The sequence below is a fragment of the Talpa europaea genome, assembly GCF_964194135.1.
Source record: "Talpa europaea genome assembly, chromosome: 14".
Taxonomy (NCBI): Eukaryota; Metazoa; Chordata; class Mammalia; order Eulipotyphla; family Talpidae; genus Talpa; species Talpa europaea.
The window spans coordinates 13,817,643-13,840,943 of NC_140082.1; the positions used below are offsets into that span (position 1 = coordinate 13,817,643).

At 44.3% G+C, this 23,301-nt stretch overlaps 1 protein-coding gene across 1 annotated transcript in view; it reads right to left on the bottom strand.

Annotated features, from left to right (window-relative positions):
• Positions 1–18,411, bottom strand: part of SLC5A1 (solute carrier family 5 member 1) — a gene marked incomplete at its 3' end in the record, with an annotated part of 57,954 nt that extends 39,543 nt beyond the window's left edge. Inside the window, exons 1-2 of the mRNA XM_084253922.1 lie at positions 18,346–18,411; positions 11,129–11,200 (exon numbers count right to left, since the gene is read on the bottom strand). Coding sequence (XP_084110048.1) covers positions 11,129–11,200; positions 18,346–18,363 — 90 coding nt within the window. The 5' untranslated portion in view covers positions 18,364–18,411. The remainder of the gene's footprint in view (positions 1–11,128; positions 11,201–18,345) is intronic.
• Positions 18,412–23,301: the final 4,890 nt, after the last annotated feature.

Consider the following 23,301-nt stretch of genomic DNA (forward strand, 5'->3'; position numbering starts at 1 on the left):
TAAGGGGGACATTGGACTTAAAGCAGTCTTGCACTGTCTCAAGTTCCTGCCTCACCTTCTGAGAAGGGATAAAACGGGGTCCAGGAAAGTTTTGAGGATACAAGAATTTCTGGGCCCAAGTTCTGCTCATTCTGTCAAGGGTACTAATATTTTTCCCAGTCGCTCACCTTGGCCTCATCCTGAACTCCCTCCCTTTGCCCCATGACCTGCTCTCATTTACCAGAACCCTGACTCTGCCTTCATAGCATCATGGGTATCTCATACTTTTTATATCACCCTGATGCAGGCTGTCTTTTTCTCGCAGCACCACCATAGCAACAGGCTTCTAATGATCTCCAGTCACTCTCCAGCCAGGTGGACAGTTACCTATCTAAAGCACAACCCTGATCACATCATATCACTTCCTTATTCAAGGACCCTCCAGGGTTTAAAGGTGTAGTCCTAGGAATTTAGCAAGATTCTCAGTTAAATTCCCTCTATTGAGAAAATAACAAGAGTTTAAAAATTAAGAGTTTGAGGGGAGGGAAGAGCACAAGGGACTGTGGTGATGGATCATGGATGAAATGGCTGTGGGAGCACTATTGGGACTACACCTGAGGGGAGAAACAAAATACTATCCCAAAATCAACAAAGATGTAAGAAAACAAATTAATTAAATTAAGAGTTGGAATGCTTTCCTAACCTCTCATTATCTGGGCAATCCTGATTCTAAGATCTACAAGTTTCAATTTTCTCTTGTGACAGGGTTTTGCAGAAATCAAATGAGATTATGGGTCAGTAATGATTGGCAATCAGCTGGCCCTCAGAGCCCTTTTTTGCCCTTTCTTTCTTCCAAGAGGACACCGTTGAAGACAATTCACAAGAGCTATGTTGGTCACTGAATTGTGTCTCCTCATCCCCCAAATTTTATATGCTGATTGTATTTGGAGAACAGATACCTTTAGGGAGGTAATTAAGGGTAAATGAGGTCATAGGGATGGTGCCCTAATCTTTTAGGACTGGTCCTTACAAGAAAATACACTCTTTATCTCTCTTTCTCTCTCACTCTCCCCAACCTCCGCACCCCTTCCCCATATCCCCAAGCACACAGAGAAGAGGCCAAGTGTCTACACAGTGAAAAGGCAACCATCCACAAACCAGGTAGAAAAGTCTCACTGGAAAAGAACCCTGACACCTTGATCATGGGTTTCCAACCTCTAGAACTGTGAGAAATTAAATCTCTGTTGTTTAACTCCCGAGTCTGAGGTGTTTGTGATGGCAGCCCAAGTGGACTCATAATGTAACTGGGTGGTCCCCAGGAAAGGGGGAGGTTCCCTGCCCCACCCAAGGGAGGGTGGAGCTGAGCAGAAAGAGGAGAAGCTGCAGAAGAGACTGAGGAAGGAAGGAGCAGGATGGAGCCAGGAGACCTGGAGGAGGCGCGTGGAGCCTAGAGACACGTGAAGAAGCTGCGCTTGTCTTTTGGTCGTGGACGGGGTGACACAGATGTGGGTGAGACCCATGGGGAGGTGACAATGGCAGCTTTTATCTTGATGTTGATTTTGCTCTTTTCCTTCCGGGCTTGTCTGGTTGTTTCTGACTCTTTTCTGTGGGTCCCCACTGGAAGATGCTTTAGACTTGGGGCAGGCTTTGGGGCCTTGCTCTGGGCCGATCCCATATGGATGGACTTTTACCCACGAGGGGACGGGTAACTTTGGGTGCTTCATTTAGAAACTAGACTCTTTGCCTTACCTGTATTGTTTCCTAGTTTTTATTAAAGTTCCTTCCCATTAAAGTGTCATATGTTTTGTGTTGATGCGGCGAATGGCAGAACCCATTTAGAATAGGCAGGTTTGCGGGGTTTGGGCTGCCCCTCTCCCTGTCCTATAACAATAACAGACACTGGTGCATTATTCCCTCCACTCCCTGCCAGGCCTGCACACCACACTTGCTCTCACGAGCTCACTAGCAATGCTTTCATTACTCTGCTTCCCCAAACACTCCGTCAGCCTACTCCTCCCCCACCTTCACACATACATTCATCTGGGAATCATGCCCCATGTGGGGAGTGACCCAGTGACACAAATTAGCATGTCCTTCCCTGTCATTTCCCCCCAAGTTCCTTCAGTGTTCAGAATTTTAGACCTCATCTAAAATTTCCCCAGTTTTATCTTGCTTCCTGGTAATTTCTTTCCAAGTCATTCTCATCCCCTGATGAGGGGGCTCAAACTTACTTAGATGGTTTCACTGTGACTGTGCAAGATGAGCTTGGTCTGACCAAGACCTACAGTTTTGATAGCAAGGTAATTAAGGAATAACATGTTGTACCACAAAAGACAAAAAGACTGTTTTCCTTTGACTTTAGGGTATTCACAATCACATTTTATTGCCTAATTTCCTATCCTAGAATGTTGACAGGAGGAGAAATACATGGAGAATTTATAGAATCTTCCAGAGATATTCGGACCCACTGATGTCTCAGCTGAATGCCCTCTGTAACACCTCACAAGAGAAGGCCAGCTTCTGGATACATGGGAAGATCTAGAGACCTTCCCACCTCACAGGCACATGAATTCATAGTGGAATTACGCTAATGATGAAAAAGTCCTTCTTTAACTTGAGCTGAAATATCCCCATTGACCCTACTTCTGGCCTCCGGAACGATACAGAAAAAGCCAAGTCTTTCCCCCAACAGTTAGTCTCCCAGTCTAAAGACAAGAATTACACCCACCCTCGAATCTCCAGGCTAAGCTTCTTTTTTATGTGTCTGACCCTCAGTGCCCATGGATTTGAATCTCACCAGGGCCATTGCTTTCTGCTGCTCGCAGCCCCAGCTGTGTCCCCAAGTGGGTCTCAGACCAGAAGGAACCACTGCAGAGACTGGCTGTCAGAGACAAGAAGTCTACCTTGTGGGCCTCCCCTCTGGATTTAACTTCATGTGCCTTCAAATCCTCCTTCAAACCTGCCACTCATGGGCTGTGGCAGAGGTGAGGACTAAGCAAGTCCCTTTAATTTTGTCACTGTCAGAAAACCTGCCTCTAAATTATCTGGACCATTTAACATGAACAGATTTCCTCTTGTTGCAGTTTAGAGTCCTGGTAAAACCAGTTTGGTTTGCTTCAACAATATAGTGGTTCTATCATTTAAATTTTTTTTGCCTCAATTCCTCCAGGGTTTGACTTTTGAATGCTGACCTGGGTAACACACTTTGAGAGTCCCATCCTGGGAGGATAAGAAAGGGAGAGAGAACGAGTAACATTACAGTTCCTCCTCTAGGTCAAAAGTGAGGGCAGGCACCTCATTTACTTTCTCTTATTTAATGCTCACAGCTGTCTGTGATTGTCATCTTCTAGATGGGGCTAGAGAGGTCTAGAGACCTTCCCATGTCTGAGAAGACTGAGGACCAGTAACATGATTTGCCGGAGGTCCCACAATCCAATGTGACTGACGGCCGAGGGGCAGAGGGGCTGCTCACAGCACTGTGCTGACTTTCTCCTTCTTCCCTGGGCATTCCTTTCTGAGCATCCCCGAAGGGCAGGTTTCCTACCTAGCTCACTAGTAATTCAAAAACAGCATTTGAACATCTGTATCCTCCCTTACCCCTAGGGACTGGTCTTTAATCCCAATTGGCATCTTGATTGATTCCCTAGTAAGGTATCTTTTCATAGGGGAAATCTGGAAAGGCTTAATCTTCAGTTGTTGCATCTTTCAGGGATCACACTTCCTGGGTTGGGAAAGAAGACAAGATGAAATTCAGATATTCACAATATTTTATTTCTGAGACTCTGGTAAATATGTGGACACAGGACTTGCTCCAGAATCTTCATAATCTCTGTTGAGTCTACATGAGCTCGCTTTCCTCATGAACAATGGTTGCTTTTCACTCATTATCTTCCTTTCACACAAATCTCTCTCCTTGACCCAAGAACCAAAAGGGTAGGAAATCAGAAAACCATATCCAAAGCTGGCATTTTCCCATATGCTCCTTGCTCAAAAGACGAGTGAGGTCTTCTGTTGGCATCAACAGGTCAAGAAGGTTGGTGATCAGCCCTCCCAAGGTGGGTTCATCCTTGGGATCATCAAAATCTCAGGGTCCCTCACCCAAAGGACTTGATGGAATGATTCTCCCCTACATTGGCTCCTGTTCAGTCCCCCAAGTATCCCAAACTCCCCTCCACATCTGACTTTTGAATATTCTGTTCCTTCTGCTTGGACTACATTTTCCCCAATCTTTAAGTAGTTGGCTCCTTCTAGATACTCAGGTCTCAGCCTAAAAGCCCGATCCTTAGCAAGGCTTTCCCTGACCCTATTATGTAGGTTGAGAAAGACCGCTCTATTTTCCTACCACACTTGACTCAAATACATTTTCTTCCTAATACGTACCACTATTTATAACTTTAGATATATTTTGTAAGAATGTCTGTCACATACACATCCATATAAACACTAATATATGCCAGCACCTTCCATACAAATCTGAATGTGTGAACAGATATGATTTGTGTGAACACACAATATGATTACCATATTAGTAATCAACATGTAGATATAGAATGAAAGATTAACAGTGGATAAATGATTGAATTCATAGTATATGGAGGATCTAGAGATGAGAGGCAATAATAATGATAAAAATAGTCAGCTTGTGTGGCACTTACTATATACTGTTCTAAGAGGTTGACATGTATTAAGTAATTTAATCCTCACAACCACTATAAGGTAGGTCCTATGAACTCAAGTTTGCACTTAAGGAAATTGAGACACAAAGAGTTTAGTAATTTGCCCAAGACCACAAAGGTAGGAATGGGTGGCTCTGGGCTTGACACCAAGACTGCCTGGCTCCAGAACCAAATGCTCTTAACATCCCAACTCTAATATCACCTCTATAGTAATTTTACTCCAGAAGAAACATACAGCTGTCTCCAACTTGAAGTGTACCATGTCAGTTGTAGACAGGGAAAACCCAGATGTTTCTCACATGAATGATTCAAAGACTTCATCTTAGTTGATATTTTCGGCACTCTCTGAGCCTGACCAGCTAGAAATATTTATTCTAATTTACTTTTTCCTTTACCTTTGGAAGTGCCAATGTGTTAGAAAAATGCTGGGTAGGTAGCCAAAGGGAAAGGAGAAGGCAGGAGCTTAGTTATGAACTCAATGGCAGGAACTTGGCTGCACACCAGTCAACACAGGCCAAGGAACACAGAGAGCACATGGAGAGGTACGCGGCTGTGCATTAATGAGAGAAACTCCTCGGAGGAGACAAATCATGAAGAATGGAAGGAAATGGCCATTCTTTATAAGAGGTAGAGACAGGGAGAGCAGAGGAAGTGAAAGAGAAGTAGGTGGAAGAGAAGAGGAAAAGGAAGCAGTGGTGGTGGAGGAGGAAGAGGAGAAGAGAGAACAGGTCTTTCAAGTGCAAGGTAACAGCTGGCACGCTAAGAAGAAAACTGTCACCTCGAAGGAGATACATATCTGTGGGAACTGCCAAGTTTGCAAATATTTGACTCAAGTTCAAGAAAACCAAATGTTTAAGAGTGTGAGGAAGCATGGCCACTCAATTTCACCTACCGCTCCCATGTGGGCTAAAAGTGGGCACTCTTACCAGGAATAGGCTTGCTTTCCTAGTTTTACTACCATGAACCTCTCAAAAATGCCCAAAGTGAAAAAATATTTTCTGTAGCTGGGAATAGAAATTTGGAATACTTCCGGATGCAGGGTTTGCCTCAGCCCCAGCACCCTGCTCACCTCCTCAATTCTCAGCTCTGCCTGTGTGTGGTCACTACAGAATGCAGACAAGATCTCAGGAGACATCAACCAAAGGAACCAACATGAGGTTCAGGGGCATGTCACCTTCTTCCCTTCTATTTCTTTAATTTGGCAAATATTTGTCCAGTACTAGATATAAGACTTTGGACTAGTTATTGGGAGAGATTTTTTTTTTTCAAAGATTACAAAAAATGTAGGCTCAATCCTTAGAATAAATGAAAGCACACAGAGAAGACCACCTGGTCTTGAGGCCACTTCTACTCAGACTTTTGAAGGCCAATTTTACTTGTCTGTCCTCTGTCTCACTTCTTTCTGGACCTTGCTGTCTTGGTGAGCTCTCGGCCTCTCCTGTGTCCACTCACCTGGTTCCCTTTCTTCCTCTCTCACTCATGAGTTCCCACATAGGTCTTAGGCCTGCCAGATCTCCCAGGACTCCCACTGGCCACTCTGGTAGCATCCTAAGTGACTGAACTTTGATCTGATTGATCATTAGTTTTTAGAGACTTAAAGATAAAATCAGGTATATTTTACTCAAGAAAGTTTTTCCTCAAGGAAAATGTCCATTGGGGTCTCCGGTCATTGCTAAATGAAATGACAGTCAGATAACCTTTAGACCATACCTATCAACCTCATAAATTTCCATCTCAAAGGATAAAGAGAAAGATAGCTACATAACCAGTAAAGAAAGTCTTATCTTCTATGAGCTTGGGCAACTCAACAGATTAATCACCATTGTTGCTAACTCACTAAGGATCCAATCGGATAGGTGACATGAAAACCCTTCAAACATTTCCCATTGAAAATAGAAGATTAAGAGCTAACTCTGAGAGTTTACTGTGTGTCAGGCACTGTTCTGAGACTGTCCGTGTTCTCACAACTACCTTGAGTAGGTGTTGTTATCCCCACTATAGAGATAATAAGTGCAAGGCACAGTGATGCTTAGTAACTCATTCAGGGTCATACAGCTAGTAAGGGACAGAGGTTGACTTCAAACCCAAGATGCCTGACTCCAGAGACAGACCTGAAAAAGATGGATCAAGAAATTTGAGCCTAAAGGTCAAATCTGGTCCTCCATGTGTTTGTGAAAATAAAGTTTTATTGGAACATGGCCATACCCACCCATTTATATACTGTCCATGGTATGTCCATGTAGCTTTTATGCTACAATAACAGAAATGAGTAGTTTTAACAGAGACCATATAGCTTCCAAAAATATTTACTATCTGGTTCTTTACTGAGTTTTTCAATCGCTGCCCTAAACCACTGTGATATACTTCTCTCTGGTGGTGCTCTAGTAAAAAGAAAGGAAAGAAACTGTGACTATGGAGAGACACACAATGATTCCTTTTCACTGATAATTAACTGGCTAGCATGTCCCCCAATTTCCTCCTTCCTTGTTCACTCTTCTATGGAATGAAATCTGAGAATTTTTGTCCTGGAAGGGCCTTTGAGAGCCTCAATCTAATTGTCTCTCACTACAGAGGAGACTCTGAGACTCAGAGATGTTAATGATTTTCCCAAAGTCACAAAGCTAGGACAGGCCAAATTCTTTGGCTCCTGGTGAGAACCCCGCCCCCTTTGGAATGCTTACTTCTGAGTTGAAGAGGGTTACTGAAGAGTTGGCTCAGACCATTTATTGTACCCTGCAACCCTATGGAGCAGGTGCTCATACCTGGGGCAAACTCCTCAAACATTATGCAAGGAGTGAAGAATTCCCCCTTCAGAGTTCACTTTCCTGCTTTCATACCTTCTACATCTTCAAATAATAATTACAACAGAGCAAACAGACAATTATTGATAAAGACACTAAACCACAGGGCCACAGCAAAAGGAAGTCCTGGGTTACCACACAGGTAAGTATATATAGTTTCATGTTATTCAGCTGGCTTGGCTTGCCTCATCCATGACGCAGGTTCCTGGAGATGTTCCTGCCTGGTTCCTTGTATACACTGGTGTCTCTAATCCATCTCTGCAGACCTGGCCCCTCGTCTCCAGCCGTCCCTCACTTCTTTCCCCGAGCCAAGGCTCAAATTATTTCTTTCCGCCTCATTAACTTTTTAGAAACAGGCTTTTTCCAGAGCTTCTGAATCTTCACCTGTTACAATTCACGGTCATTCATTTCCAAGTCCCCTAAGTTCACAGGAATGCCGCCCTCCCCCACCCTTAGATGCCTCTGTCCAATGTCCTTTCACACTTTACAAGGTCTAATTTCCTCCTCCTCTCCTGGATAACTACCCAAGCTCTTCAGACCTCAGGTGTATCAATCCAACATCAATTCAAGTAATCTCATCCTGACGTCCCCTAGAACTCTAAATCATCTCTGTACTGGCCTCCTGTCGCACAGAGCAACAGAGCTAAAGAAGGATGGAGGGGACAAGGGGTTCCCCTGAAGGACATCTGCCACAGCCAGCAGGTTGAGAGAGATGTCAGCCCCGGAGAGACCCTGCGCTGCTCTTGAGCCAGCTCCTTGGAGAACTGATATTCAGGTTATGAACTTACAGACTGATGACAAGCTCAAACTAACTTTTTGTTTCATTACAAAAAGAAATTGAAAGGAATAGTTTCAATGTCTTTTAAACCAATTTGAATTTGGGAGAGAGATTTGCTATTTCTTGCATACTGTTGCTCCTTCAACTCCTTCTTTCAACTGGCCCTTTAGTGGTTTTAAACTATTTTAAATTTCAGAATGGAAATCACCACGCTCATTTTTCTTCTAAATTAGACGTTTTTAACTTTGTAAGTTAGCAAAACCTTGCTCTCGAACAAAATCATAGCAGTGTCCCCTTACATAAAATATTTTTAAAGTTGTATAGCTGGGAAGGAAGAGAAGGGAAGCTCCTAGGGAATTTCTGCAGAGCCTTGTAGGGAAAATAATTTTAAAAAATCACGATTTTAGAATATAATAATCATACTTGGTCACATCTAAGATGCCAATGATCGTAAGACATACCAGGTAGCATACGGTGCTATACCAAAGAAAGAAAAGCATTGCCACCATCTCATTTAGTCCTGTCAGGAATCCTCCGAAGTAGATAACCTTTTTTTATAGAGGTAGGAATTGAAGCTAAGGGAAGTTCATTGCCTTTCCTGAGGTCACACACCTAGAAGATGTGGCAGGTGAGATGTGCTGATTTCATAGTTCATGCTTGTTCTACCACAGAATTTTCCCTCAGAGATGGGAATGCCACTGTTTCCCTATTCAAGACTCCCTAACAAATGGGGATATTTTCAGTAAGTCTGACCAGATTGGTAAGAGTCTAGATAAATTTGTGTCATCAGACTGGCCTCATCATTTTAAGAGGAACAACTTCTGAGTCAGAGATGATGCCATAGCCAAATCAGAGGACTCCACCTCTGACTTCCTGAAAGGGGCTTCTGGGAACTAGGGGCAGCAGCTGAGTTGCCATGTGGATTTTAAAAGACAGGACGCAGGCTGGCCGGCTCTCTCTCACATTTTGGCTGGCTTCTGGTTTGCACTGTTCTCTATTCAGCTGATGTCATCTACAGATAGGACAGATAACATACAGCCACATGCCCACCAGTAAATTTTCTTCTTTTTCTCTCCCTCTACTTACCCCATATGTAAATAGTTTGGAAGTATTTTAAAAATTTCTCTCTGTATGTCTACTTTGAGTTTTGCCTGTATTCTTATGTGTGTGGTAAGGACTCACAAACTGAGTGAGCCCCATCCCACCCCCCCTTCAAGGACCTGCCCTGAAACATTATCAACAGCATCTGGGAAGCTTTTTTTCAAATGCAGTTTCCTGGGGCCCCCTCGAAAAATTTTTTGGGTGTTTTTTTTGTTTATTTGTTTTAATTTAGTAGGTCTGCAATGTGGCCAAGAAATCTGGATTTTTAGAAAGCGCACCCAGGCTCATCCAGCCTCATCCACGCAGTTTGCATCTAGTTTCCTCTCCCCCAAATCCTCACTACAATGGCAAACTCATATTCCCTCATGTAAAATTTCTAGGGTAGATGACCAGGGTTAAGATCTCAGCTTCCATCCTTAGGAGATCCTGATTCCTGGACAGGTTTAGAAACTATTCATGAAAGCACATGAAACTTTAGATAGAAATTTGTTGCAGGAAGTAAAGTCAGTTGCATGAAGGAAGCAGTGAATTCTGCACAAAAGAACAACCATACCATGTCTTTGGAGGAAGCAGTGAATTCTGCACAAAAGAAGAATGATGCCATGTTTCTCTGTTGTTTAGCTTAATCCAATGCCGAGAGATGAGTAAGGAAAACAACACACCCACAGGAAATTCCACATGAACCACTGAACCCTACCTGCTTTGGGTGGGGCTGACTTCTCCTTCTACCCTTGCTCAGCCCAGACCCACATCTGAGTGCTATCAGGAAGACAGACATCATCACTAGTTAAGATGTGAGGTGTTCCAGAGCCTAACCCAAAATACCTATCTCCTAAGGATGGAAACTGAGGTCTTAACCCTAGTAAAACTACCCTAGAAATTTTACATAAGGAAATATGAGTTTCTCATCATAATGAGGATTTGGGGGACAGGGAACCAGCTGCAAAATACATGGATGAGGCTGGATGAGCACTTGACAGCCACATCTTTAACCAGTCAGTCTTGTTTGTATCTTAAGGCCACGGAGCTATGCAATTTGGTCACTTTGGTCAACTACTTGTTTCCTTAAGAGAGAACTCTGGGTTGAGAGGGTCACTGGGTTGAACTCATGTATCAGCCAAGCCCTGTGCTGATATAATAAAGGGACCTCCAATTGCCCTTCCACCCAAGCACATGTTCTTTGATTGGGATTGCTCTGCCCATGAATAAGTGTCAGGGGATATCAGTCTTAAACAAAAGACACAATTCCGCAAGAGATGAAGAAAACTAATTGGAAATGGAAGGGGGACCTTCCTCTATCCACGCAGTGAGTTTTTATTGAGGGCCTCCTTTCTATCAGGCACTGTGTTAGGCTTTCAAGGTAGGTCAGATAAACTCTCTCCCCCATGGGACTTGGGGAAGAAAAAAGGTAGCAAAAGAACTACCGTGTATTGAGTTTCCACCCCATAAGAACTTTGGTAAATATTACCATCCCCATTCCATAGATACAGAAGCGGAAGTTCAGGTGATCAGCTAAGATCACCTCAGACTGTGTGTTCTTTTTGTTTCTCCACATTGCCCACCTTGTGCAGTCTTCCTCTATTAATCCCTTGAAGGATTTCAAGCATTGCTTCCTTAAAGACTACTCCCATCCCACAGAGATTAAGGATGCCCGAGAGCTCTAGTGAGCAGGAGATCCGTTATCAGGGATCTAAGAGAGAAAGGAAGAATCACAGCCACACAAAGCCAAAAAGAAAATGTGCTCCTACAGGGAATACTGTAGCTAAGAAAACAGTATTTCAGAGAAAACTTACCGGCCACCACACCATACTTCGGCCTGCCAGGAAGAAGCCTCCAACTGTCCCACGATTCGTGGAAAACATAGCCTGGGGAGGAAATAATAAAAAATTTAATGGAAAATAAGAAGAAAGTGACATTGCCAGCCAAATGGACACGTTCCCATATACTCATGTTTTCTTCTACCCACTTCACTTTAGGAAACACTTCCACATTCCTTAGCCCCTGGAGCTCTGGTTTACTCATGAAGGAGGCAGGGGAGCTGCATTTGACAGACAAGGAACTGAGGCTCAGGAGGTGTAAAGAGGGTGCCGGAGTATTAGCTCTTTAATTAACCGAAGGCCTGGTTTCAAGAGTCATTCCACCTGGTGTGTTTATCTGTCAAACAGGAGGAGCTTGAACTTTTAGGCCTTTTTTATAAGCATAATCAGGGTAAAATGAAATATCACCTTGAGTGAAATATATAGTTTAGATGCACCATACTAATGCTGTTACCAAAACAAAAAGAAAAGAAGAAAAATTCTGTGAAAATGCACAGCCTTCATACTAAGTATTATGTAAATACTAGACACTCAAACTTAATTCACAACTTTCCTCTTGGGGGGGGGTGGGTAGAAAGAAGCTTGTTAGAAACGTTACTTTTTTTTAATATTTTATTTTATATAATTCTTACATCATTTTTCATTTTTGCACAATGTATGCATTTTCATTTTGGTTATATTCCCCATACAATTGCACCCCACCCCCTTATTTTGACCCTAGTCCTTCCTCTCTCCACCCCTCTTCCTCCCATAGTGTGTCTCTGGTTTATAGTTGCTTGTTGATTTTGATTTTTACTTTATTATAATTAGTCTTTTTCCTGATCCCTTATTTGAGTTTTCTAAATTCCTGCTATGAGGGAGACCATCTGGTATTTTTCTTTTTCTTTCGACTTATTTCGCTGAGCATGATCCCTTTTAGCTCCATCCATGTTGCTGCAAAATGCATGTGTTTATCTTTTTTGATTGCTGAGTAATATTCCATGGTGTATATGTACCACATCTTCTTGATCCAGTCATCTATTTTGGGCATTTGGGTTGTTTCCGAAGCTTAGCTATTGTAAATAGTGCTGCTATAAACATAGGGATGCAGGTGCCCTTTGGAATTAATGAGAAATGTTACTTTTCATTACGTGATGATACCTCGGTGAACACAACGAAGGGGAGATTCCTGCCCACTGGGGTGTCAGCAAAGGCTTCACAGCCTTCCAGCAAGTCCTGAAAAAGTTGTCGGGTTTTATTGGAGAAAAAAAGGAAAGGCTATTTGAGACTGAAGAAACAATAGTGATGTGCCAGGGTGGAGCTGCACCGAGGGCATGAATGGTGAACGGTGTTGCCTGGAGAACCTGGCTGAGTTGGAGGCAGAGCACAGGCCCTATAAAGGCAAAAAGAGGCTAAAAAGTACAGGCCTTACTTTGTAGGCAGCAGGGAAGCACAGCAGGTTGGTGAGAATGACATGTATTTTCCATGCAGGATTCCCAGCCCTTCTCATGGCCCCCTTGGAATGTTGCCTCTGAACCTCCATCTTATTCCTGGTCTGGCCAGGTCAGTGTCCATTCTACCAACACAAAATGGGGTGGTGTTTCTGCCCTTCATCTCCTGCCCACTTCCCCTTTCCATGTCAAGGCCTTCCCTTGGCTGATGCTTGCTGATCTCCCTGAAAAATGCTAGTGGCTGATAATGATTTTGCACTGGCAGAAGTATCTGGGTTTTCACAGATGAGTCCTGAGGCTGAAGAGCATCACTGGTTAAAGGACTTAACCTCTGATGATGACATTAGCAGACATGTTGGCTACAGATGGCACATGGATGGGTGCTCAGCCTGCAGAGATATACTGGACTTAGTCCTTTAGGGATTAGGGCCTGAGTATATCCAAACAATCAAGAGAAACTTGGTGACCACCCTTGTGTGCTAGGCAGGGACAGCATAGCTCAGATCTTTCTGTACTTCTGGCAGCATGCTCTGTCCCATGGGGCATACTCCTGAGGACTCTGTAGTGGTTTTTCTAGATATTGCAAGAGAACTAACAGACCTAAGGAGCAGAGAAGGCAGTGAGGGATGAAACAGAATTAACTCCTAAAGACTCTGGCCCCAACAGTTGGCTCAGAAAAGGCCATTCTGAAGGTCATTTTGAAGTAGAAGAAGGTTGATATACCCACCCCCAGAAGGACTGGGGAGACAGGAAAAGTGGGTTTGCAGCCCAGACATAAACATTTTCAAGTTGGCCTCAGAAATGAAGCACATAGCAGAAGAATATTAGGGCAGAGGCTAGAGTGGGGAGCTGGAATAACTCAGGAAGGGTGTCAGTGATGGATAAAAGGTATGAAGAGGTGTATCTACCCAGGGCTTTTTCTCTCTGGTATACTCACCCCTCAAGGTCCCTCAAACACCACCTTCCCCACAAAGCCTTACCTAGCACTTCCCTACAGAAGCTTCCTCCTCCCCACCCCCTAACAAAATTCTCTCTCTGTCCTGAGAACATCTACAGTACATCACCTACACCTCCGCATGACTATCATAACGGTTTTACTTTGTGTTACTATATTGAATACATTCAAGAGATCTAGTATACAGTGTGGTGATTATAGTTCACAATACTGTTTTGAAAATTTGTTGAGACAGTTGCACTTTAGTGTTCTCACCACAATTTAAAAAAAAAAAACAGTCATGTGAAAATGGTGTGGACATGATCATTAGCTTGATTGTGGTAGTCATTTTATATATTTTTTAATCCCTCCTAGTATAATATGTTGTTCCTGGTTAACAGACTACCAAAAGTTAAACAAATGGGTTTCTCAGCACCCTCTGCCTCCACTCCTCCGCCCATATCCCACTCTGAACACTCCTTCTGGAAATGAGCATCGGGGGAGGTAAGCATTCTGGAGTCTGCCACCCACATTCAGTAGGTACTTCCAGGGGCATGCACTGCAGCTCATGTACCCTGCCTCCATTCTTCCCACTGATCACTCCCTACACATGGGAAGGTTCTCAAGTGATGCTCAAAGGAAAGCTGTAAGGTCCCTAAACCCACCAGTAAACCATGGCATCAGACTTGCTTATCCAGCCTGCATACATAAGAGATCAGTTTCACAATTGGAAGCACACTGGCAAAAGAAGTAACAGTTATTAACCCACAATTTCTTCCCCATGGATAAGAACTCCAGAACTTAAGAAACTGGGAGCATTGGGTCGGGAGAAGAGATAACTTAAGTGTGGACTATCATCTTTCTGACACCTAAAGTGGGACAGACTCACTCTGCAGAGCCTGCATGAGGCACAACCAGATACAATGGGAAAGCTCCAGGACATCAGATCTGAGCTCAGTTCTAGAAAGAATTTTCTTGTTAAACTATAAACCAGAGACACACTGGGAAGGGGGGAAAGGAGAGGAGGGGTTAGAGTCAAAATAAGGGGGGTGGGAATTTTATGGGGAATATAACCAAAATGAAAATGTATACATTGTGCAAAAATGAAAAATGATGTAAGAATTATATAAAATAAAATCAATTAAAAAAAAAGAATTTTCTTGTTATCCAAGCTGTCTGGATTTGTAAATGGGAGCACCAGGGAGAGAGTCTACTGAAAGCACTTCAGTCAAGACTCTTGACAGCTTGTCAACCCCTTTGTCCAACAGGTTAAAGTAGAGATTTGAGCATAGAATGAAGAGCATTAAACTTCTTCAACTTCAGGCCTACACTTTATGAGAGTGTGAGGAAAGAAAGAATTCAACACCACAGAACACTGTCAAAGCAATGCCAGTGGTGGTAAGGACCATGGAGAGGGTATTCCCAGAAAGGATGTGTCTAAGGGGGGGTGGGGGGTGAGGTGGTGGAAAGAACATTGTCTTTGGCATCATCATAAGACCTGGATTCTAGCCCCAGCTCTGCTGCTGCTTCATCTAAGTGACTAATGGTCACTCATTCTATCCTTGTCTGTATAATGGGAAGGTTGATCTCCCCCAAAGGGCCGTTCCTCTTCAGTCATCTAATTAGAGCAAATGATTGCATAAGATAGGGGTCAGGAATCTTTTTCTGTTAAAAGACCAGATATGGATGTTTTGATGGTGGGTGTGTTGTGGTGACCTATATCTGAGGAGGTATGAACTTAGTCCCCTAAATCATACACAGTTGTAAACCAATGTCCCCTCAACACAAAAGGGGGGACCAGAGATAGTAAATATTTTAGGATTTGTGAAACACATGTGATCTCTGCCTCAGAGTGTTGGATTTTTTTGTCTTTTACAACCCCTTAGAAGTGTAAAAGCCATTTTTAACTTGTGGGTCATACAAAAACAAGCTATGGGCCAGAATTGGCATACAAGTCATACTTATCAATACCTGGAATAAGGGATTGAGGACTCCATAGTGGTTTAATGCTTAATGAAATCTTCCAGAAAAAATAAGTCCCATAGATTCAGCTTATAAAGATACAACATAGCTTCCTGTAGCTAGCACAACCATGACTCATGGTCCCAAGGAGCATATGAAGCAAGTTGAGGTTCCAAAGCATTGGATGCTGGATAAACTGATGGGGATGTTTGCTCTTCATCCATCCACTGGTCCCCACAGGCTGAGAGAATGTCTCCCTTGAATCATTTCCCTAAGGAACAGATTCAAGTATGCTCTAACAGGAGATGAGGTGAAGATCTATATGCAGTGGATCACTAAGGTCGATGGCAAGGACCACAATGATAGAACCTACACTGCTGGTGTTAACCTGGAAAGAGTGGGTGTGATCACCAACAGAGAGAGACACCCTGGTTCTTTTGATATGGCCCACGTGATAGATGCCAGTGATAACAGCTTTGCCACCCATCTTTCCAACATTTTTGTTATTGGCAAAGGCAATTGGATTTCTCTTCTCCGAGGAAAAGGTACCCACCTCACTATTGCCAAAGAGAGAAATAAGGGTTGGGCAGCCAAACAGAGCAGTGGGTGAAATGCTTACTAGGTGACATAGTTGGATGGAAGGGTCTTGATGCTTAAATAAAGATAATACAGCATGATTTAAAAATAAATGAATAAATAAATAAAGATACAATATAAAATTCTCCAAGAAACAAACTGGGAGATGATGAATGAAACTGGAACTAAACACTGAAGAAATAATAAGCTCAAGCCCATTGAGCTAATGGGATGAGGGAGCATTAAAAGAAGATAAAACACAACAAAATAATTTTGGAAGAGATGAGGATCGTGAGAGAGGGATGTTTGCTATGGGTGTCTTTTCTAAGTTGAAGCACAAGGGGCCTGGACTGGACCACAGAGATGGTGAAGGGATAGGGATTCCTGTCCCTAAACCAAAAGTCTCTAGAAAAAAAAAAAAAAAAAGAGGAAGGTAAACTGGAAGAAATCCAGCATGTTAAACAATCAGGGTCCAGAGGCACTGACTAATGGGGAAAGATTAAATGTAAACAAATACCAGCAGGCTCATTAAGTAGCATTTAATAGGACAAGTGATACAGATTCATGAATGTTTAAAAAGTGTAAACACCATCATCAGCAGGACTAGCAGGGTTACAATGAGACTGGTTAAGGGAAAGGAGATTATCAGTGATTGTCTGGGAAACAGGTAGTACAGCACAGCTAGTGAATGATGGGTTCACATCTTGACTCCAATACTTATAGGCTTGAATGGAGTTCCAGAGGGGGGAAAGACAGGCTAGGTGGCAAAGCTCCTGGCATCACAGAAAAACCAAGGGACAAGAGACCTGAGTTCAAGAAACAATTTCAGATATTGCAGCCTTAGGTGAATCACAACCACAGGCAGCTTCCATTTTCTCTTCTGTAAAATGGGGATTAGATCTCTCTCTTCCCCCTACCCACCACCACCCTTCCTGGATTTTGTGAAGATGTCCTATTCAGCTGACCACTTTGCCCATTTTACTTAAAAATACAAAATTATTCCAAATCTGACTTAAACACTGAAAGACAAATAAGTGTGCTATGTTTAAAAAAAAAATCCTTTGTTCTGCAAAGGACTTTCGGATTCACCTCTGCAGATCTTCATAACAACCCTTTATGAATAGGAAAGACTGTTTCACACTTGAGTAAACTGAGGGTGAGGCGGGTTACCCAAGGTTGCATGGCTGAAACTACGTCAAAGTCACAACTAAACCCGAGACTCTTGGGTCCCAGTTGGACACTTGCCACTATTTTCTGGAAAGCTGAGAGTATGGAGGGAGAGTCAATCACAGTAATCCCTTGTGACCCTTGAGGAGGCTTTCAGTCACACCTGGCATCTACAATTCCCTTTCAAAAAGTAAAACACTTCCTCTTATCATTGCAAAAGAACTCAGTGGTCATGAAAGAGTTAAAATGTCCACGGTCCTCTAAGTCAGAAGCCTTTAACCCAACCACCTGCTGGCACCGCATTCTCCCAGCCTGTCACCCTTCTTGACAGCCTTTGAGAATGGCTGGAATATTTGCACATCTAAAACACCTCCTCTTCTAGTCGTTAGGTGTGCCAGAGTCTGTCATAAGTGAAATTTCCAAGTTCTAAGCTGCTAAGAACAAGTTTCTCTGGTTTGGTGTATTCCCAGAGTCCCCAAGTGGAACCACACACATTTCCCTCTCCCCAAACCAAGGCACCTGCCGTCTTTCTCCTGCTCCTTTTCACCCAGTTTTCCCAACTCTGACTCACTGGGGCCCCTGGGATCCCAGGACACCAGGGGCCAGTCTTTCCCAGCAAGAGGACAGTTCAGCCCCCTGAACCTGGGCTGCCCAGGAACCTGCAGCTGGCAGGGGCTCCTGTCCTTCAAGCGCCACACTTTCTTTTCCATGTGAAACTGGATGACTAAGAAGCAAGACCGTAGTCACCTCTTAGTGGTTCGTCTCCCAAGACCCCAACCCTCCCTGCAAATCCAAGCATCACCCCCAAACCCCTCCTCCCACCTACCCCCGCCACACACACACACACACACACAAGTCTCCTATCTCCCACCTTCCTCTTCTGCTCACAGACTTGCCTGGGCTTTCCTGACAGGCTCCCTGTCACTTCTGCTTAACCCTGTCCCCTCACACTGTACCCCCTGAACTCCTCTGAAATGCTCCCAAGTTATTTCCACGCTGCTCCACAGATCCTGGAGCCCACTGTCCCCTCTTCAAAAGCTCACCACTCTCGCTCCTCCATGTGCCCCCTCATCCCTCCCAGTGACACTCGCTCCCCCAGTCGACCCCTCTGGACCTCCACGTACCCACAGACCGACAGCCATCACCACCACAAAGTAGACAACGATGACAGAGATGTCAGCTGCATTTCGGATGAGCATGTAGACCGGCTGTCCGGTGGTGTTGGTCACCGGGCTCGAGGTGGTAACGTCCATGGCGGCGGCGCGGCAGCGATGCGTCCCTCCCGCCCGAGTCTCTCACTCTTGTATGGCCTCAGGGTTAATGATCAACCAGAGGAGGGAGCCAAGAAGCCACCGCAGTCGGGCAGTAGTGCAGGCTCTGCGCTCCCGCGCCGTCCGTCGGAAGCAGCTCCCGGGGCAGAGCATGCAATGAAAAGTCAGTGGAGCTGTCAGCGGGGGTGGAGGCTGCCGGCAGGTAAGGCTGCCCTGTGAGCAGGAAGGGGCTGGCCCGGGGGTGGTGCCCGCCTGGCACAAAGGCCCGCTGTCTTCCCGCAGCTGGCACCCAGCAGGGCTGCCTCCTTACCCCGGGGCAGAACAGCAGCGGCTCCACTGAGAAACCAGGCTGCCTGGGGTGTAGAGGCTTTATGTCACCTGCCATCTGACCTGGGACCGGTTCCATGCCCTCTCTGGACCCGATTCTCTAAGTGTAAATGGGTGCAGAACTGGTCCTAAAAATCATCCAAGATCTTGGTCTTGGAACATTCTAGGGAAAACCTGAAGAACATTCTAGGGAAAACCTGAAGTTGTTTGGCTATCGGCTGTTAAAATTCTGCCCAATCTGGTATAGGGCTACATCCATCTGGAAAATCACACTCACACAAGTAGTATTATTCAGCCATAAAAAAGATGAAATCTTACATTTCAATAACATGGATGGATCATGAATGCTAAGTGAAATAAGTCAAAAGGTGAAAGACAAATGTCATATGATTTCACTTATTTGTGGACTATAAAGAAAAGCAAAAGCAATCAAACAAAAACAAACCCTTAGACTCTGACAACAAAATGATGGTTGCCGGAGGAGGAGGGAGGGGTTAGGTTGGATGGATGACTGGACATTTGGGGGTGGGAGTGGTGTGGAATACACCGTTGCCAAGGGGAGAAACTACGTATCTGAAACCTATACATTGTTGTAAACTGACTGGATCAAGAAGATGTGGTACATCAACACCATGGAATATTACTCAGCATTCAAAAAAGATAAACACATGCAATTTGCAGCAACATGGATGGCGCTGGAAGGGATCATGCTCAGCGAAATAAGCCAGAAAGAAAAAGAAAAATACCGGATGGTCTCACTCATAGCAGGAATCTAGAAAACTTAAATAAGGGACCAGGAAAATGAATATCTATAAGAAAGTGAAAATCATAATCAATAAACAACTATGAACCAGAGACACTCTGGTGGGGGCGGGGGGGGGATTGGGGTCAAAATAAGGGGGTTGCAATTGTATGGGGAATATAAAAATAAAATTAAAAAAAATAAATAAAACATCCATGTAGTCCAAAAAAAATAAAAATAAAAATAAAAATAAATGACAACATGTGTTTCCAGAAATAAATAAATAAATGATGATACACTAGATTGAAAAAAAAAAGAAAGAAATTCAGTGCAATCACAATCTCTTGAGCACAGAGATGATCATCCACCAACCCACCTGTCTGAGCCCCCCTCCATAGCCTGTAGCCCTCGGGGGCACTGACACCCCTACTGTAGGGAGGAAGAAACTCAGACTGGGAGAAGGGATCCCATTGGGATCTATTTCCTAGCTCTGTGCCTCACCCAGTTATGTGACTTGAGCTCCAAGTGAGGTGGGTGGAAAGGTAGTAGCAAATCCTTTACAAGGTCAGCAAACCCTGACCCTTCCTGGGAACTCCAGCCTGGGCATCTGGAAGCCCGTCTAAGGAGAAAGTCCAGCTCCAAATAAAGAAAGCTCAGAGGCATGACTCAAACAAGGTCACGTGATGAACCAATGCTGTCAGGACAGTTCAGAGAGAGGGCTGAAGGGTGCTCTCAGGGGCTAGCGCAGGAGACCACAGAGCAGGAGAGGGGAGCTTTACTCCCTCATGAGGTACAAGGAAGAGGAGAGACCACACAAACACTGCCAGGATTAATGCCTCAAGTACCCCCTGCCCATACCAACTCAAGTCCCCTCTGCCCATACCAACCACTAGCCACTGCCCAAATGCCAGCAAGCTGCTCCTTTGCACCTTGATGTCTCTGAGATCTACTCACCTCCTACTTCTTCATGATTGTTCATCTCACTGCAGTCTTCTCCATTTTCCCCCATCTATCCCCTAGGATTGGAAACCATAGGAGGTCATGTCCAGAGTCCATCAAAAAGCCTCCCACAGGGATCAGGAATTCTTCCTCTGTGGAAACTGGTAGCAGGGCTCTTCACCCTGCTTAGAGCTCAACAACGGCTCACCCATGTCCATTCATTCCTGCATTCAGCAAAGTTTTTTCATCTGGGTCTATGGCAAGCACAGTCCCTGCCTTCAGGGAACTTCTGGTCTAGTCTGGAAGTGAACCTACCCACAGAAAATGTCTAGTCCTAAACCCCCGCTGTAGGTAGCCAGTCCGGGACAAGTTCCAAAAAAGAAATGTGTGGAAATGAGCACATCCAAAAGGTGACCAGGAGGGAGGCCTGAAAGTGCTAAAGGACTTCAAAGGAGAGAGAGAGCATCCTTTGACTTCTCCAGGTCAGCACAACAAGGATGGTCAGAGAAGGAAAGGTATGGTGACCAGAGAGGGCCAGAAAAATGCACGCACTCATTCATTCATTCTTGCAACAGAAGAGAAGCTTCTGTGTGCCACACCATGTGTGCCCACCCTGGGGATACAGTTGTGAACACCATTCATAGGGTTCTTGGCCTCTCAGGACTTCCAGCCCTGGGGGGGAAATAGACCGTCATCAAAAATGAGACAAACTTCTATAAAATTGTAACATGTGCTTTGAAAGAGAAGCACTAATGTGCTCCAAATTCCTAGCAAAGACTTTGGCCTGGGAATAAGAGAGGAAAGCCTGGGAAAGGTCTATTTTGAGGAGGGCCCTGTAAGAGAACAAGTGAGCCAGGTAAGGTAGGTGTGAGGGACATACCAGAAGACGGCAAGTGAGGGGGCAGACAGGCTGTCTATAATGTGTAGGGAGGGACCAGCTGGGGCTACAAATACAAATAAAAATCAATAAATAAAAAGCAACCCCCCACATGGCCACCCTCACTTTGCCTGAGACCTTTTTATAATTTCGCTTCTTCATTGGTATCTTCTAAAAGAAGACCTTAAACCCAAAAAACCATTATGGGAATTCCTCCAAAAATTAAAAATAAAACTAGCATAGGATCCAGCAATTCCACCTCTGGGAATATATCCAAGGAAAAGAGCACCTACACTCCCACATTCATAGCAGCATTTTAAATAATAGCCAAGACATGGAAGTAACCTAAGTGTCCATCAATGAGTGAGTGAATAAAAATGTGTGAGAGATAGCTACATAGATATAGAATGGAAGATTAATCAGTCACAAAGAGAAGGCAATCTTGTCATTTGTGAGACTGTGAGGCTGGACCATGAAGACTTTATGATCAATGATATAAGTCAAGGAAAGACAAATATTGTATAAACTCACTTATACATGAACTCTAAAAAGGTGAAAAGAGAGTAGAATGATTGTTGCCAGAGGTGAGAAGTGCAGGGAATGACAGATGGTAGGAGAGGGACCCAGGATTTGAAAGGTAATGGCTCGTTACTATGTAGGAATTGTCCTATCTTCTCCTCTCTACCTTTCTCCACACTATCTATATATTCAGGAGTCCCACATGCTCCTGCAGGAGTCCAGAACTCCTCTCCAGAAGGCTCTCCAAGGGCAGGATCCAATGCTCACTGGCCAAACTGTGTTTTGGGGCAAGGGACTCCATGGTGGGATGGCCAGCTCCCCAACTCTTGTCACACAGTGAAACCAGCAGCCTAAGTGCTCACATGCTAAGTTTGGGATACTGTGTGGGGAGGGGACACACATTACTAGTTTGAATCTCAACTCAGTCACCAACCAACAGCAACCGTGGACAGCTCACTTAGCATCCATCACCCTCCATTTGAACATCTGAAAAATGCATAGACAAGGACTGTCTCAATTTCCTATGGTCCATCTGAAATGACAGTGTGAAGGCACAGATAGGGAGTACTACGATTTTATCCCCTTTTCCTTTTTCTTGTTGCAAGTTCGGGCGTAGAAAACCCAGGGAAGCAGCAGTACAACAAACATACTGTTGTAACAAATCACCACAAATATGGAGCTTAAAACAATAGAAATCTGTTGTCTGACAGATGTGGAAAACCAAAGTCCAAAAATATGCTTCACAGGACTGAAATCAAGGTGTCAGCAGAGCCACACTATTGAGATTCAGGGAAATGAGACTTCTTTGTCTCTTATAGCTTCTTTTTTTAAAAAAAGATTTATTTTTATTTATTTTATTTATTTATACAAGCACTGGGTACAGTCAGAAGCGCGGGAGGGTGAGAGAACTCACCAGAGCCAGAGCGGGGAGCAGAGCAGGCAGAAGGACCGAAGGACACTGCTGAGGGGAGCAGCGGGCGGCAGGAGAGGTCTGCACACCATGTGGGACCCTCCTCCGGTGGCCGGGGAGCAGCCAGGGATCGAACTGGCGCTGCAGAGGCTGCGGGCAGCTTCGCAACCCAGCGCTCAATTGCTGTGCCACCGGCGAGGCCCTGTTATAGCTTCTGATAACTGTCAGCATTCCTGGGCTTGTGGCTGCATCACTCCAATTTCTGCCTCTGTGTGTGTGTGTGCATGTGTGTGTGTATTGCATACATGCATGCACAGTAAGATATGTGTAACATAAAATAAACCATTATAACCATTTTTAAGTGTACAATTCAGTGGAATTAAGCACATTCATATTGTTGTAGATCAACACCATTGTCCAGCTCTAGAATTTTTTCATCTTCCCAAACTTAAAGTGTCCCTGTTAAACAACTCCTCATTCTCCCCTTCTCCCAGC